Genomic DNA, 17,884 nt, shown 5'->3' with positions numbered 1-17,884 from the left:
TGCTTTTACATCCAACAGATGGCGCTGTTTTTCAAAAAAAGCATGTTTTTACCTGTCACAGGTGTGGTGAGGAGGTTAGTGGGTTTTGGCCCCTCTGCTAGGCCGGAATCTCCTGGCAGTTACCTTTCTTCAGAACTTGGAACTTCCATAGAAGGCCGCAGTTCTGAGAAACATCGCTAGATGGCGCCAAATAGGAGAGAACATGGAAATAGGAGAGAAGGCAGTGGATTGGCCCACTGGTTGGTGATGTCACAATGACTTCTCTCCTATTTGCATAAGTGGCTTGGAGGAGGCCTCTGGGCTTTTATATACCCTATTTCTTCGATTCTAAGACACACTTTTGTCCCCATCTATAATATAGTTACATAAAAACATGCGCGTATTCGAATGCAACGTTGTGTCAAAATTTCAAAGCAATCGGTGAAGAACTTTTGGAGATTTTAGATTAGGAACAAACAAACATTTACATTTTTATTTATATAGATGGTTTAGGTAGAACTAGTAACTTTTCCCCAAAGAACACTGTCATGGGCTGAGCCCATAGTTCCTTTAAGAGAACATCTTTTGCTTCATCCAAGGAAGAGGGAGAAGGGTTTCTTGTGTCTGAAAAGGGAGTAGCAAGTGAAATGCCATGGCTGCGCTGGGAGAGAAGCGCCTGGCATCTGATAACGCCTCCCCGGGCTGGTACCGGGAGGAGGGGAGAGTAACAAGTTGCATCTGTGCAATGTTTGGGAGAATTCCCCCCTCCCTTTAGGAGAGGTATGGGTTGCTATGGGGTTTCTATTGGTCAAGGTGGATCTGGTGACAAGGGGGTCCCAGAAAGGGATAAAAAGCTTAGGCACCCAAGGGTGCGGTCTCTTTCCTGTGGGTGTCAGAAGTCTAGTGTGTGTGTGGTAAGTCAGCATCCAGGCCAGGCCAGCTGGATGGCGGAGTCTCCACGCGGCCGCTGAGGGAAGGAGTCTTAGTTTGAGTGGCATAAAGCCAAGTTGGAGTGAACAACAAAGAGGTTGAGTCGCAGAGTTAAATGTTTGTTATGTTTTAGTTTAGGTTTGGGTACAAGTGGGCAAGGGACCTTGCTGGAGTTACGGCTGGTGGGTGGTTAAGTGGGGAGAGAGTGTGAATTTAAATGGCTTGGGCGTGTAAAGGGGGAGGGGGAGGTATTAGTCCCTGCTGTCCTAAGTGTGTCATTCCTTTGTCCGTGTTTTCCCCCAAAACCTCTTACGTGTTTACCTTAATGTGTGGACCTTTATGGAAGTGTGTAGTGTGAAGAATAAAAGTGTTTGGTCCCTATCTCTGGAGTGTGGTGTTGCTTCCTTGAGAACCTAGACTTTAAAGGGTTAACAAGCGGCAGTGAAGGGGCGTGTGTCTGGGCTGGCTGAGTCAGACCCCCCTTCTCTGGCTGGAGAATCACTGAGTCAAACCGAGCGGTTCCACCACAAACACGATCCTAAACTAGCCCCACTAAGCATGCTACAGCTTATTTTTGGGTAGATTGCCAGCAGTACTTTGATGAACAATTTCTTGATTTTTTAAAATGTAACCCTTTTAACACAAGATCCCCAAATTCCTTATTTCTAATATTTATTATTCAAGAAGTCTGAATACAGCAGCAATCCAAAGGTTACCGAATTCTGTCACATGTTCTTCCAAGTGATGGAATGCCCTTCAATGGGCAAAAACATACTGTGCTGTCATCCAGAAACCCCTGTATGAACACATGTACACTCCATTACATGTGAATAAATGTATATGAATTTGCAATCTGTGCACATAAATCATACACATGTTCAAAATTACATATGAATTACATATGTATAGATCAACAATCTGTGTATACATGTATTTTATGCACAAATTGTATGTACATGAAATGTAACAAATGAACACCCTACTTCTTTCAGCCTCTCTTACACCACTGGGTTGTTGTGAAGATAAAGAGGTAGAAGATCAGAATCATGTAAGCCAGCCTGAGGAGTTTCCTTGAGAACGAAAGGCGAGTTAAAATGTATGTTTTAGGAGTTTAATGTGTGGATACGAAACACATTTTTTCTCAACTCTTTATAGTTATTTGTTCATATTTATTTATTTAAGCCAAACATGCCCAATAGAATTCTCCACTGTTCTTACAGGGAGCTGGAAAAATCCAAATGTGTGTTCATAGCAGGAGAGGCAGCAAACTTCACCTCCTGACTTGCTAGCTTCCGTTTGGGGAATTTTAAATGAACTACAATGATAATTATATAATTATACTGGCATATGAGTTTTCCTATTGCAAATATTAAGTCTTTACTGAGGCATAGGGGTTAGAAGACAAAAGTTAGAGAGCTGGAAAGAGTTGGATAAATTCAGTTTTGTAAATAGCCAGTAAATACATTAAATTTCCTTGAGATTAGCCTCGTTTTTTTAAATTAGGTGTTAACTGCAGCTCTATCCGCACGCTGACAGTGAGTTAGCAGAAAACTGTCAACCAAGACAAGATTGAGGCAATTTTGAGGGCTAAGCGAATCTCTGGATGATGGAAAGATCATGAATGAAGAGGCAATGAAAGGTACACTACAATCCTCTGCAGGACAATAGAAAGTAGGGGGGGAGGAGTGGACGCCCCTGGCAGGAAGGGGGATCCCAGTGGGAAGCCAGTTTCCAGAGCAGAGATGGTGAAGAGCTTTCCACAGTTGTTTCAGATGTGCTCAGTCTCTTCAGATCAAGAAATCTACACTTCCCATAGATCGGAGAATGTTTACATTAAAGCATTTTTCCAACTGTAATCTATTCAGGTTTATATTTTTAAATGTCTAAGGGCAGAATCCAAAGTCGTGTAAACACATCTGCTTGTGCAGTGGAATGTTCTGTCATCCCCTGCCCCCGGACCTGTTCCAGAGGTTCCCCAACCTTATGGAACAGATTTTGAGAATGCACTGGGGGTCGCGGCTGCATGGAGGAGAGGAAATTGTCCTCTTCTAATTCTTCTGACTGAAATAGTTCCATCAGCGCAACAACTTAATTGGATTTCACCTCATGTAGTCTAACTGATGTTAACCCTATTTATTATGCAGCCACTATATTGTACTTATTGTGCGATCAACTTTTCATTAATGGTAAAATTTACAATTTGAGTATGCTATTATTTTGAACTATCTTGCCAATGAAACAATCAAATGTATTACATGTATTTTTATCTATTTATAATACTTGTCTATTGCTTGTTGTATTTTAATATAAAAGTGATGTGAAGCACATGTATATGTTATTTATTTTGTTATTATTGTGATTTATTTTTTATTATAAGATATTCTTGCTTCTTCTTTTTCATTTACAAAAGGCTCTCCCCACACAGCCCCATAGCTTTAGTTTTGATCTGGACATGTCTACATGAAAGAAAGAAAAAACTGTTCAAATTTGATCTAATCCCCTCCATCAGCCAAACACATGGCTTCAAACTAGAGAGTCCTTCCCAAACAGCAAATGACTGGATAGCAGGGGTAGGAGATAACAGGAAAGCAAACGGCAACCCTGCAGTACTGTACAGTCTCATCCCAGGCCAAGAGATCAAAAATTGATTGGTTTAGCACCATCACTAACCAACAATTTTCAAACCGACAGCATGCTAACACAAAGACAGTTTGTTGAGCATTCAAAAATAGCTTTTTTTTTTCACTTCACAAGAAGAAAGAGCCGATATGCTATGAACAGGACAGATGCCAGGAAGAGGGAATAAAGTGAAATGAGGGTACCTTCCCTTAGAAATATGAGCTTCTCTTGCAAACATCAAAACACTCAAGGGCGATCAATTGTGAATTTCATAAAACATGTGATGGGGGAAAGTTAAAGACTAGGCTGTTTCTAGGGTAAGTACAGAATAAGGGTGACAGTTAACAGGAGTTGGGTTTAATTTAGAGTCCCTGAAACAAGAAAAGTGTAAAGATGATAATGCATTATACATTATACAAAGAGAAACAACAAAAGTTTTTTACCACTGTAGAAAGCTAATTTGAGAATGTAATAAGTAGCATCAGGCAAATCAATAAGTTGTAGATTCTAGCAAAGATAGGTACTCATATGTACGGAATTGAAGTTTATCCAGATCTATTTTATAAAACAGCTTATAAGCCTGCACATAGTAAAATATTACATATCCAAATTGATATCTAATGCTTTAGTACTACAGACAAACTCATTTAGCAGACATGTTTTGCAATATCAGTGTGACTAAATTTTCATGAGCACACAGCTCAGTTTTAAGAGCACATGCTTTACATGTTGTAAGACTCTCCAGCATATCCTTTAACTGGAGCTAGTTAAGCCTGGGAAACCCCTCTGCCTGAGTCCTCGGAGAGTTGCTAACAGTCATCTAGGCTTGATAAGTCAATGGTCCAACTCAGTGGCTGTGTCTGGACAGCACACCAGGGGTGTGGAGCTTGTGGCCTTCCAAATGTCGTTGGACTCCCAACTCCTATCACCCCCACTGGCATGTCCAATGATCGGGGAAGCTGATAGCTGTAGAATAAAAACTTCTGGACGGCCAAAGATTCATCACCCTTGCATTAAACTATGGTTTAGCAAGACATGAATGAGCCAAGTCTTCCCCCAGCTTGCAAGCTCCCTACCCTTTCCTCTTCCTACACTGCCCAGATGAAGATTTTGGAAGCATTCACTTTGAATTAATCACAGCTTGGTGTGTGTCATACAAACCCAGAACTGTAGTTAAATTTAACTATAGTTAGCTTTATCAAGCCAGCTTGGTAGATAGTTAAGTTTAGCCACATTTTACTGGGTTCTGACAACATGGCAAACTGTGGTTAACAAAAGCAGAAGCAAAAGCTTTTGAATTCCTTTGCCAAGCCATACAGGAAGAGAAGCAGTGAGCAATGAGCCCAGGGAGTGGATAGGTTCATCCATGTCTTGCTAGACCACAGTTCAACGCAACTTCTGAATACAGCCTGTTCATATAAAGAATTCCATTAGCTCGGTCAGTTACAGAGCAGTCTGAAAGTATACCAAAAATTTCTAGTTGTCTACAGCAAAACTGTTTAGATCTACCGAAATCAACTATTTCATCTTAAATTTCTTTATAAAAGTTTTCTACTATTGTCTTTTCAAAGGCAGAGGTTCAAAGACTTATCAGTTTTAAACCAAGATGACCAAACTAATGACAGCTTCAAACTATTTCCTAATATTGAAAAATGTTATTACAGTACTAGAACTGAAAGACTAAGCCTAGACGTTTACTCTAAGAAGGTAAACTTCAGACCATGGAAAGTGACTTTTCTTGGAACAGCTCTAATATTAGCATACAGAAGCAAAAAATATTGAATCAGCTAACATGCTAAGAGGTCCAATGATCCCAACCTTTCCCCACAAAGTCTTGTGCATGTGAAATGTTATCCACATTTTTAGCAATTATTTTCATACGATACTGCCAAATCAATGTTACTACGCCAGCACAACCTCCTAGGTTGGTTTGTAACACAAGTGTAACACTACAAATTGCAATGGTGTTTTGGACTATAACTACCATCATCCCAGCTAGCACTGCCAATGGCCAGCAATAAATGGGAACTATAGTCACAATCATCTAGAGGGTACGATGTTGGGGAATGCTGCTATACCTGCAGAGAAGTCCTTGCACTCATGCCACACACTTGTCCCAACAGTTCATGGAATTAGGCTACAAGATGGGAATGAATTGACTAACAATGAAACCTCTACAAATGCAAATACCCGATAGCAAACAAATGTTAGCCTAGAATTTGTTTCTAGAAAAAACTACAGGATTGTTCTGGAAGGTAGAAAGAACTGATCATACACATACTCTGATGTACATGTGTGACACTGTTACTTAATAGTCCAGGAGCAAACAACTCAAATTACTTCGAGGGCCACTCTACAGGTCTTTCTATACCTCCATTTCTCTGCTACTTTGATTTTTGCCCATAGTGTCTCTACGTCTCTTTCTACCCCCCTTTCTACATTCTTCAGGCCTTTCTGCAATCCCCTTTTCTCTCTGCACCCCCATAGCTTTTTCTTCTCTGTATCATTAGAGGTCTCCCAATATCTTAGAGACTAAAGGAAGGGGGAAAATCTATTTGGGCTCTATTACTGTTCCTTTCATCTCTACTCTCTCTCTTTCACTGTACTTGGTAGTATGACTTTTATTCTCCCAGTAATCAACAATGGATGGTACCGGAGGGTTATGCAGTATGAATGTTTGGTTGGCTGCAACAGGCTAGAAAAACTGGTGCCAACTCCACCATGTACCTCTGAATCCAGGGAAAACATGAGCATTGCAAATGTGAGGAACGCATTCTCTCATTACCACACCTACATTTAATGGGATTGTGTGGGTCTTTAATGTCCTCACAAACATGTAGAAAAGGAGTGTTAACAATGGGTGTTTGGGGCTGCACACCATATGTTGTGTAAGCCTGTAACAGATACTGCTGAATTTAGACATTTTACTCAAGAGGCACTTTCTAGCAGGAACCTGACTATTCTAGGCACATGAATTAGCTAAGATCATGTTCACATTGTTTGAAGAAAAGAGAATATTGAAGGAGTCCAACAGAAAGTGGCAATGAAACATTCCCAGGAAAAAGGTCCTTTGCTAGCTTGGTTTCAGAGGAGTCAATCTGATGTTGGGAAGATGGGTTCAACTCTACCAAGACTTGTTTAAAAGTCTTAGACAATCCTAAAAGTTTCTTAGGAAAGTGTAATAAAGGCAGTGACTGGGTTCGCACAACATGTTAACCCACATCAATGGTTGAGTTGTTGCTGAATCCTTGGGTTAGCATGTTGTCTGAATTAAGGACATCTTCTGCCAGGTGGCTTGTTAACTATGCAGTGTAGCTTATTTTTTCTTTCAACAAGCCACCTTGAGAATCCATGGTCTGTTGTTGGGTTGTTCAGCGTGGTTAACCAGCCACAGTGCATGGTTAACATGTCCTGGGTTCAGGCAACACACTAACACACTGTTCAACAACACAAACTAAATGACTGAGGCCACAGCTAGACCTAAGGTTTATCCTGGGATCATCCAGGGTTCGCCCCTGCCTGAGCACTGGATCCCCTGTGTGTCACCTAGATGAACAGGTTTGACCCCTGGATGATCCAGGGATAAACCTTAGGTCTAGCTATGGCCTGAGTGTGAGCTAGTGTGTTGTGTGAATAGCCCCAATGTATTCCACTTGCCTTTCAACAGTTAGCATCAGCTACTACAGAACAGGACAAACATTAGTGGCAAACAGCACTAAGAGCACATTAGACAAGGGTTCTGGTATTTAGCTCCCTATAGGGCTCCAGATCCAGTTCAAGAGGCTCATTTTTTACCACAAGGCTCTCAATGTCAAGGCTCCTTCATACACTGAAATCACCTCCATTCCTATACCACACTACAATCTCTGGAGTCAGCTGGGATACAGTCTGCTAACAATGGCCACCAAGCTGAAATGGTGAGAGCACATAGATATTAATACTCAATAGCCACTATTCAATTTCTGAATTCTCTTTCTTCAGAGGTTTAACAAAGCCATAGGACACTTCCTAGAAGAAATTCAAAACTTTTATATTTGGGCAAGTATTTTGTGGCTAGGGATAAAGAGGAGGTTCTTGTAGTGGCTGACATTTAAGTAAAAACAACAAAAAGTATTGTGGCACCTTAAAGACTACTTAAAGATTCTGTCCATGAAAGCTTATGCCAGAATAAATGCATTCATCTTTATGGTGCCACAAGAAGTTTCTTTGTTGCTTTTGCAGCAACAAACTGACATGGCTATCCCTCTGGAAATCATGACTTTTAAATGTTGTAAGGATCATTAACTGTGGAAGAGCCCACAACCTCCCTAGGTAATTGATTCCATTGTTGTACCGCTCTAACCATCAGGAAGTTTTTCCTGATGCCCAGCTGGAATCTGGCTTCCTGTAACTTGAGCATTATTCAGAGTGCAGAACATGGAATAATAGGCTCAAGTTACAGGAAATCAGATTCTGGCTAGACATCAGGAAAAACTTCCTGACGGTTAGAGCTGTACGACAATGGAACCAATGACTTAGGGAGGTCATGGGCTCTCCCACCTCAGAGGCATTCAAGATGCAGCTGGATAGCCATCTTTCAGGTATGTCTTTAAGGTGGATTCCTGCACTGAGCAAGGGGTTGGATTCAATGGCCTTATAGGCCCCTTCCAACTGTTCTATTCTATGATTCTATGAATGGCCTAAAAGCTGAAATACGTACAAATACATTACTAATCTTTAGAGAAGCTATACAGACTGTAATGCTATCATCAAATATTTCAAGACTCCAATTCTATGCATGTTTACCTGGGAGTGAGTTCCACTGAACACAGTTAGGCTCATTTCCAAATAAAGATGCACAGGATTGCTCAGTAAATTTCAGAAAATGGGGCACCTAAAACTTATTTACTTATTAAAACTCATTAATTATCAAATTGAATACTTGACACAGGATTGAGAAACTGGTAGATTTACAAGACAGTGAGATAGACATTGATAAGGTGTGAATAAAATTTTGGCAAGTTCTTTTTTTTTAAGTGTTCTTTTAGAGCTGTGGAGAAAAAACAATCAAATGTGGCAAAAGAGAGTAGACAGAAAGTACCTAAAGATACTTGGTAATTTTCATGGAGGAACAATGACAAGTACCCATCCATTATATAATGAGCTATTTCCAGGTATTTATAAGTTACTTTTCAGACCTATGCCCTAACAAAACAACATTAAAAGAAAATATACAGAAACAAATAGATACATTGGCACATTAGAAAGGTGTGTACTACTAAGGAAAGCTGCTCAGGGCCAAGCCATTTATAGTCTTAAAGGCAACTGCAGGCTTCGAGGTTCACTTAAATCCAGTACAGAAGAAGTGAGGAATAAGAAAATCAGAAGGGAACTCCATAGCTAGGGGACCACTGAGAAGGCGTTGTCTTGTGATCACCAACCTAACTGATCTTACCGGTGGGCATACAATCAGGATCTCTGAAGCAGATGTTAAAAGTGTGGGTACGATCACATGGGTGGAGGCAGCTTTGGATAACCAAATCCCAAAGCATAAATAGAAATCCCATATCTAATGTATACATATTAAAAAGTGATTCTTCTACTTATCTAACCCAATATAAAATAGTGTATTTAATATTAAATGCGTGTAAATGAAGCTTTCCTTTTTGTTTCGCAGAACTGGTTTGCACGTAACACCAATTCATGGGTTGTTTAATCCATGAATTGGGGTGGGGATATGCAAGGGAGTGAGCATGTTTCCTCCCATGTGCTTGTTGCTTGCACTTTCAGTTTTAATCAACAACCCAGGAATACCTTGTTCCTGGGTTGTTTGGAGTGATGCCCAAAACTACTCTAGGAAGCTGTAGAATTAAACAATTCAGAGTTTAACCCAGCAACAAACCACGATTGTTGTTATGTGCAAACTGGGTGAAAATGATTTTGCAACTGTGAAATTCTGTAGAAATAACAAAAACAAAAAAGATGAAAAGGATATTTGTTAAAAGAACAGTTTTGAGAAGTAAAAGTAGACAAAAAGCAAATTATTGCACTCCTATGACGACAGTTTTTGGTACATTTGGTTTTAATGTGTAGTACAAGTCATGAACTCTTCAGGTAAAATCTGCTACCAACAGCAACTATACTGGGCAATTTCTAATCAGACTTTAGCACTAATATAGATTATGCTGCGGTAATAGGGACATCTAGTGCAATGCCAATAGTGTTTGCTGGTACATCAGGTTTACTAGGGAATCCCATTGTGCCAGTTACTGTACTGACATTGTGCTAGAGATTTCTTTTGCTAGCATAACATAATTTACATTACTGCTAGTGTGTGACTGGATACTGTACACTAAAAATACTGGATTGCATCCAGGCACTTAGTTGAACGTAAGGAATCAAAAAGAGGCATTAGTCATTGCTAGCTTGTCCCACTGATTTCAATGAGATCCAAGTTCAATTATCTGGCAGCACAACAGTATGTACATACATCTACTCAAAAGTAAGTCCTATACAGTTCAATGTGACTCACTCCCAGATCAGTTCAATGTGACTCACTCCCAGATAGGACTGCAACCTTCATTTGGATCCAACATAATGCTGGGAGCCACATGCTTTAACCTAGTCAGACTTTTATCTGCTCCATAAGAACCTCACAACCAAAGAAAATGTACAGGGTGTTTCCAAAACACAGATATCCCTGATCAGTAGTGAAGTGGGGTAACATTTACTCCCGAGTCTGCATCTGGGTAGTATTAGTATATTGTGGTTTACACCGAGGTTTTATCTGCTGCTATCTTATTTGTTATTTTAATAATTCGATAATTGTTTATTGTTTTTATGGCTTAATTTACTTCGTATTTTAGAGTATGCTGTAATCCACTTGGTGAGGGGTTTTGCCATCAAATACATTCTAGAAACCTTTTTTTTTTTAAAAAAAAAGTAAAAATAAACAGATGTTTAGAATTGGCTGTTTTTATTGGATCACCTTTTGCTGGCAAGCATGCAAAAATATGTTTAAAGCTTTACAAGAAAAATCATTTAAATACAAAATTAAGATAGAATTTGCTTGTATATAGTAACAATTTGCTAGACATAAATGCGCTGGAGAAAAACCAAGGAAATCCCCAGTTGCAATTCACTGAAATTTCATTGTGTGTACAAAGTGGAGGATATAGGAAATTAATGAGGTTGAGGGGGGACGACACTGTGTTTCTTTTATTCAGAATACAGCAGCACTGTTGAATTCTTCTCATGCAGTTGATTTGTTTATAAAATTCCTAACATGATTAAAGATACTAAATTGAATCTTAAAAACAAGGTTTACAGGGAATTAGGCGTCCAAGATTTACACATTCCATTAACTAAGACCAACTCTAATTAAGGGAGCAATCCTATACCCCCTTATCCGGGAGTAAGACCCAATGTACTCAATGGGACTTACTTTTGAATAGAAAAGTATAGGATTGAACAGTAACTGGTCTTACATGACAGTTGCATAAACATTAGAGCAAAACAGAACTGTGTTGCAAGACAAATGAATTGCTGAATCTGCCCCTCTCCATCAAAAGGCAGCAGTTTCAAGAAATTTGAAGCTCTAGAAGTTCAAATGAATAATAAAAAGAAAGTGACAGTTCCTAAGTGGAACATCATTCTAAAGTAGCTCAACTGAAACAATTACATAAAATTTATGGTAAAACAGTAACACCAATACAAAGGGGGGGAGGAGAAGAGTGGAGTGATGACAAAGATCACACAGATAAATCCAAAAAGTGTAATGATAGTAAACAGTATGTGTCCATTGCTAAAAATATAAAAAGGATTAGATCCTAACTGCTAAATGACAACATGGATCTTGTACCTCTCATAGTTGTATAGAAACTTTTTGTAGTCACACATTTTCTCACCCCTGCCTAATAAGCTTCATTTGCAAAAGATCCCCTCATCTATACAATGATTAAAAGGTATACTAGTCTGTCCTACTTTGTAACCGTTCACACTAGTGGCTGTAACCTTACACCCCCTCTAGCGTATTAATTAAATAAGCAATAACCTCCCATTACAAATACATTATATTTAAGTACATTGAAGGAAACTACTTTTCATAATACAATTTTATTTTATACTGTTTTGGGTATTTTCAAAAGCAAAACCATAGTGCTTTTGAAAATGCATGAAACAGTTATCTTTGAACATGTAACTGCATTTTAATCCTTAAATTATGCAGATGAAACTTATTTTAATCTACACCATTCTTCTACTTTGTTAATTCCAGCCAACCTTTCCCCAAATATTTCAATTCTACCATCTTCACACAATTTGAAGGTGGTTCCTGTCTACAAATCAGCTATTTTTACATGGATTTCAATTAATAAAAATGACTATTTATGGATTGTTTAACAAAACAGATACAACTCCTAAGGACGACCATAATACACACCATATTGAACTTTCACAAGACCACATGATAATAAGTTGAATTGAACTGCTCTTTCAAATGTGCTGAAACTAGAAAGTCTTAAATCATGCCATGTGCAGAACATAAATTACTAAAATGGGAGATCATTCTAGGCTTTGAAAACGTATTAAAAACCTTGAAACCGTTTGGTTCTTTTTTGCAGCAAATAGAACATTTTTCCTCTTATATTTTCATAAAAGCACTACCATAACCAGATTTTGTTTAAAAAGATATTCCACAGGACCTTCAAAACCTAGATGACACGCTGCACACGCACAAATTTCAAATTCAAGCAGACTGCAGGTAAGTTTCCTGCGATGTATGTAAAAGGAAAACAACACTACTCTCGATTTTATCTTTAACAAGTGGCCCCGCTAAAAATTATTGAGAAATCGCACAAAAAGATTTCGGCAAATCACGTTTTTTTCTTTTCTTTCCCCCTTCCTTCCGTCTACAACAGGGATCAAGGGAGGGTCGAAATCCCATAACCACTCAAAGGGGAGCCCCACTGCCCTACCCTTCAAGCCTCCCCCATCTTCCTTTTATGTGAAACATTCATATAATTGAGATTTCCCTCGAAATCTCTCTCTCTCTCTCTCTCTCTCTCTCTCTCACACACACACACACACACACACACACACACACACACACACACACTCCCCTAGAGATTTTTCTTTTCCCCATCGCGAAAAGGGGGAGGGGAAGGGTGGGGGAGAGAAAGCGCCTGTCCCTCCTCAACGGCCAGGTCGTTCACCCAGAACGTGGCCTGGATGTTTCTCAGGCCGACAACGGCGACTCCCCCAGAGGCGGGGGGAAAAGAACACGAGTTCCGGGGGTTGGCGGTGTGGCTTCCCCTCAGCCTTCCCTGCGGACTCCATGCTCCCGCGGCGGCACCTCACCTGCTTGTTCCTTGGATAAGGCTTCGAGGAGGCCGCTGCCAGATGGTACCGCCGCGTCCGGATCTTCCCGCCGCCGCCACCTCCTCCTCCTCCTCCTCCTTCGCCGCCGCCGCTGCTTTCCCCCGAATCCATATTGGGACCTCCCCAAGCCTCCTTGCCAGTCCTCGGGCGCACGGCGAAAACAGAGGCCCGGCCTGGCCTGACCCGGCCACCACCACCACCACCACCCCCCGGCGCGCGCGCGCGCGCGCGCTCCCCTCACGCTCCTAGCTCCCCACCCCTCCTCTTGCCCCGAATCCTCTTCTGTGCTGTCACGGTCTCTATGGCGATGCCCCGCGCAGCCTGCCTCGCGCCTTCACAAGGATCTCTCTCTCTCTTTGCCCCCGGCTGGCGCGCGCGCGCCGAGTCCGTCTCTACTGCTCCTCTTCCCCCTCCCTCTTCCCCCCCCCCCCAGTCACCGTCTAGCCCGCCCGAGATTTCCCCCTCCTTCCTTCCTTTCCTGCCGACCAACCAGAGGACACACGCCCGTGCAGCATTGCGTCACCAAGCCGCGACCCGTCATTGTGCATCATCTCAGTCACCATGCAGCGAATCGAAAGATAGCATGGGAAATGTAGTTTCGGAGAGGGAGCCTGCGCAGGAGCACGGATATTCCCCCGCGTTCCCCAATTATTGCCACTGACGCATTGAAGCGCATAAGAATCTCGCGATATGTACGGTAACAGAAGCCGGCGCTCTATTGGAAATACCGTGTTTCCTGGTATTAGAATTATTATAGAGGTGATTTTCTTTACAAGCCCAGCAACTACTGCGAGTTGAGGTTGCGTTCCCAGTGGGTCAAAACTGAGGGCTTTTAGTAACGCAGTATGAAGCTGGCGAGCTAGCACATCCCTCTCTGTTTAACGTCATCCTTGCTGTAGAACAGTAAAGTAAAAAGTAATTTAAATGTCTTTAATGTAGCCCTCATAAGTTGGTTTTTACAGGAGCCACCACGTTTAACTTTCTCATTGAAGTTCATTTGTTTTCGGTTGCATTGTGCCTTTGCCTGTCATAATTCAAAACTTGAAATATTTACTAGACCCAGTACTGAAGCAAAAAAAAAAGTTGTACCAAACGGGCATATGGGAAGGTGTGGGTCTCTTACAACTTGAAACTAACAATAGTCACCACTAGAAGGAATTATGTAAATAATTTATGGTATTAAGTCTTAGCATAAATATAACCTATCAAGTCCTACACGTTTGTGGGACAAGACCCATTGAATGTAATGGGACTTCTGAGTGGACATTTATAGGCATGCACTGCAACTAAAGCAGAGCCCAGTTCTATGCAAGTTTATTAAAAGGTAAGTTCATCAAAATATATTCTCCAGTGAGCTCACAGTTACTCCCTTAACAGAAGGCTCATTTTACACCTAAAGTAAGAGGAGATAGCAATTGGGATTTTTCTGTTAATAACAACAAATAGCACTATTGACACCCAATGGCCTGTCAGCTGCTTTGCTTAAATCACTTCTCTCACACTCCTCAAACTTAAGATACAATAAATGTTGTCTTGTGAATGAAGGATATGGAAGTGCTGTGTGAAGTTAGTGACAAGAAAGGGTCATATTTTGAGTACCTGAGGAACCATCTCCTCCAACCATTTGAGGCCCAGCTTCATTGTGCCTTTCTTTGGAGTCAAGATTACCACCAGCAGTGCCTTTTTACTGGTTACTTCCCCAAATTATGGAACTCTCCCACCGCTCAATCGGTATTTTTCCTTTCCTTTTTTCAGGTATAGCATAAATACTGTCACAGGACTTTTAAGAAGGGGGCTAGGTATGCTTCTATTGGATTTTTGTTTTCTGTATTATATTGTGAGCCACTTTGCGCACTTTTCGTGTGGAAATAGGATATATACTTTTAAGTGATAAGTAATGCTGTAAGTCTAATGTTGATTAAGTTAGATAATCTGGTAAGAATTTGGAGTAATAAAGTTTATTTTAAAATGCGAGTTTGACAGTATATTGAAACTGCAAAGGATGATGTCCTAGCTCCCTTAGCAGCTGAAAAAATTATCTTGTTTGTTAGCCTAATGCTTTAAAAAACTTGTAACTGAATAAGTCGTCTAAAAATAGTCATTAACACTCTTCTTCAGGCAAAGGCTGATCCCAGGAATTAGATATACATACAAACTTTGTATATGAATCAAGTCAAGCACTAGTCCCCATTCCTATTATCATTAACAAATAGTCCCTATCTATAAGCATTAAAGTGTTCAGATATCTAGCCCCATCACTGAAAAGCATGTTGTGTGCCCAAAGAGGCATATCTCACAACGTACTCTGAAACTTTTCTATCCAAGTCAGATTACAAAATTGTAGCCTACTTTCATACATGGTGGTTGGGGCCAAAGATTTTGGAGAACGGGGTGTTTGATACAATCCAATGACAAATTGTTCACCATGGGTAGAATCCAATGCTGCCGTTGCATGGGTGTGCAGCCTTGCCGACAGCAGCACAGAGGCAGCACTTATCAATGGCAGCAGTAATGTAGCTACAACGAACGGAAATGCGCCTTTTCAGAAGGGGGGATGCAATTTCTACTTGTTCTGGCGCTTCCTCCTAGAAGTGCTACATTGCAGCTGCCAGTGGTAGAGGTAGATATATAAAATTACTGGGAATTTTGGGGCCATGGGGGAAAGTTTTCCCCCCAGTTTTTTTACCTCCAGAAAAAAATGTAAATTAAATGTAAAAATGTAAATTGAAAAATAAGATTTTTTTTTTTAGTGCTCTTTACAGATCTAAAGCCACTCTGTTGCTTTAAGGAGGCCTTTCCTATTTGGGGCCCTCAAGATATTTTGGACTTCAACTCCCATCAGCCTCAGGCAGCATGGCCAATGGTCAGGAATGCTGGGCATTGTAATTCAAAACATCCAGACGGTACCAGGTTGGGGAGGGCTGCTTTAGGAACATAAAGCAGCCTGTATAACTTAGTTTGCTCATAAAATTACCATTATTTTTTAATGGTAAACTTAGTAAATTTGTAATTATTGTCTGAATAGATTAGAACTACATCAACTGACTGCTACAGCATCAGGAACAAGACTCTATAGAACAAAACCCAAACTGTCGAGAATGTACATTTACTGTCAAGAATTGACAATGGTGGCTCTACTCACATTTTGGGAAACAGCATAAATGTCTGTCAGTAAAATATACTTTGGATCACTAATTTTAATAAGGAATTTTACAGAGAGCAGAAAAAAACCTCCCGCCCCCATTGGTTTCATTATTTTCAAATATTTTACATCTAGTCATTTTATAAAAGTGTACTTATTGCAGTGTTTTTAGACATCATTTTAGGAGGTGTAAAGTCTTGGTAACAATCATAGAATAGTAGAGTTGGAAGGGACCTAAAAGGCCATCGAGTCCAACCCCCTGCTCAATGCAGGAATCCACCCTACAGCATACTTGACAGATGGTTGTCCAGCTGCCTCTTGAATGCCTCTAGTGTGGGAGCCCACAACCTCCCTAGGTAACTGGTTCCATTGTCGTACTGCTCTAACAGTCAGGAAGTTTTTCCTGATGTCCAGCTGGAATCTGACTTCCTGTAACTTGAGCCTGTTATTCCATGTCCTGCACTCTGGGATGATCGAGAAAAGATCCTGGCCCTCCTCTGTGTGACAACCTTTCAAGTATTTGAAGAGTGCTATCATGTCTGCCCTCACTCTTCTCTTCTCCAGGCTAAACATGCCGTTCTTTCAGTCTCTCTTCATAGGGCTTTGTTTCCAGACCCCTGATCATCCTGGTTGCCCTCCTCTGAACACACTCCAGCAATATATACTTTGTCTTCAATTCTAAAAGGAACTATTTCATAATCCAAAGCTGTTCAATTTTTCAGAAAAAAACCCCAAAGAGAGTCCTCTAAAAAATATCCCCCCACCTCCAAATTGTTCAGTTTGTTTTCCTGGGCCTTCACACTTCTAGCTAGGGGCTGCACATGCATGCCTGGTCCTCTCACACAAGGATGGCATTGGATTCTACCCTATGGATCCAGGCAGTATTAGAGATGTATGGATTTTATAAAATCCTTTCTGTCTATCACAGATTGTCAGGTGCTTTTTGTTCCATCATGGGTTCATTGATAGAATTGAATTTTTTCAATTTCCTGAAATTTGCACAACTATTCCAAGCTGTTCTATTTTATTTTTGGGAGAAAACAAGCAGTCCTTGAAAAAATAACATTTCCCCTGGGCCTTCATATCCCCCCAAAATGCACAATTTCATACTTTTGTCTATAGGACAAATGCACATTTTCAGCTGGTTTTTTTTATTTTTTTAAAGTATTTTTCTATGACTAAATTTGCATAAAATTATGTGGGGTGGGGACAGTCCGCAAATCCACCTGATTCCACTGCGAAATCTGCATATCAGATTCATAGAAATCCAAACTCAGAACTCATTTGATTGTTGCGGTTTTCTCCAACATCCCTAGGCAGAGTATCACTTGGCATTGGCATTTTCACAGAATAGCGAACAAAGCTGCTCCATGCAGCTCTCAACTCCTACTTGCAGTCAGGACAGAAGTAATCACAGACAGAAGAGTCAAATATCCAACTGAAACATTGTAACTCCCCCACCAATGCATGCAGAATTTAGCTTCAAGGACTACTGCAGCAGGGCAATATTAAAATTTGCGATGTTGTAGCTATTAATGCATGCTAATATTTCACTGCCTTAACTAGTGTCAAACTCCGACCCATACAGAAGTTCAAGACCCTTACACTACTTACTCTTGAATTAATGCCTTTTAATAGAATACCCGTGAGAAAAATTGAGGATTGCATCATATGCCCCCCAAAACAATGGAACTTCTGTTTTGAAAGCTAGTCTCTAATTAGCAGATGTAGGATGGGTAGACAATGCCTATCTCAATGATACCCTCTTAATATACTTCTCAATGGAATCTAACTTTCCAACACTGGAGACAGCACTGGACTAGATAGACCAGATTTATCCAGCAAGTGATTTCTTAC

General features: G+C 40.6%; 1 protein-coding gene across 3 annotated transcripts in view; it reads right to left on the bottom strand.

Annotated features, from left to right (window-relative positions):
• The window catches only part of NUP153 (nucleoporin 153), a 51,677-nt gene extending 38,612 nt beyond the window's left edge, over positions 1 to 13,065 (bottom strand). For all 3 annotated transcript variants that reach the window (XM_063130383.1, XM_063130384.1, XM_063130385.1), the window contains exon 1: positions 12,865 to 13,065. In XM_063130383.1, coding sequence (XP_062986453.1) covers positions 12,865 to 12,996 — 132 coding nt within the window. In that variant the 5' untranslated portion in view covers positions 12,997 to 13,065. The remainder of the gene's footprint in view (positions 1 to 12,864) is intronic.
• Positions 13,066 to 17,884: the final 4,819 nt, after the last annotated feature.

This window comes from Elgaria multicarinata, chromosome 7 (genome assembly GCF_023053635.1).
Source record: "Elgaria multicarinata webbii isolate HBS135686 ecotype San Diego chromosome 7, rElgMul1.1.pri, whole genome shotgun sequence".
Taxonomy (NCBI): Eukaryota; Metazoa; Chordata; class Lepidosauria; order Squamata; family Anguidae; genus Elgaria; species Elgaria multicarinata.
Note: the sequence above shows the minus strand (reverse complement) of the source record. Positions and strands in the feature narration are given on the sequence as shown.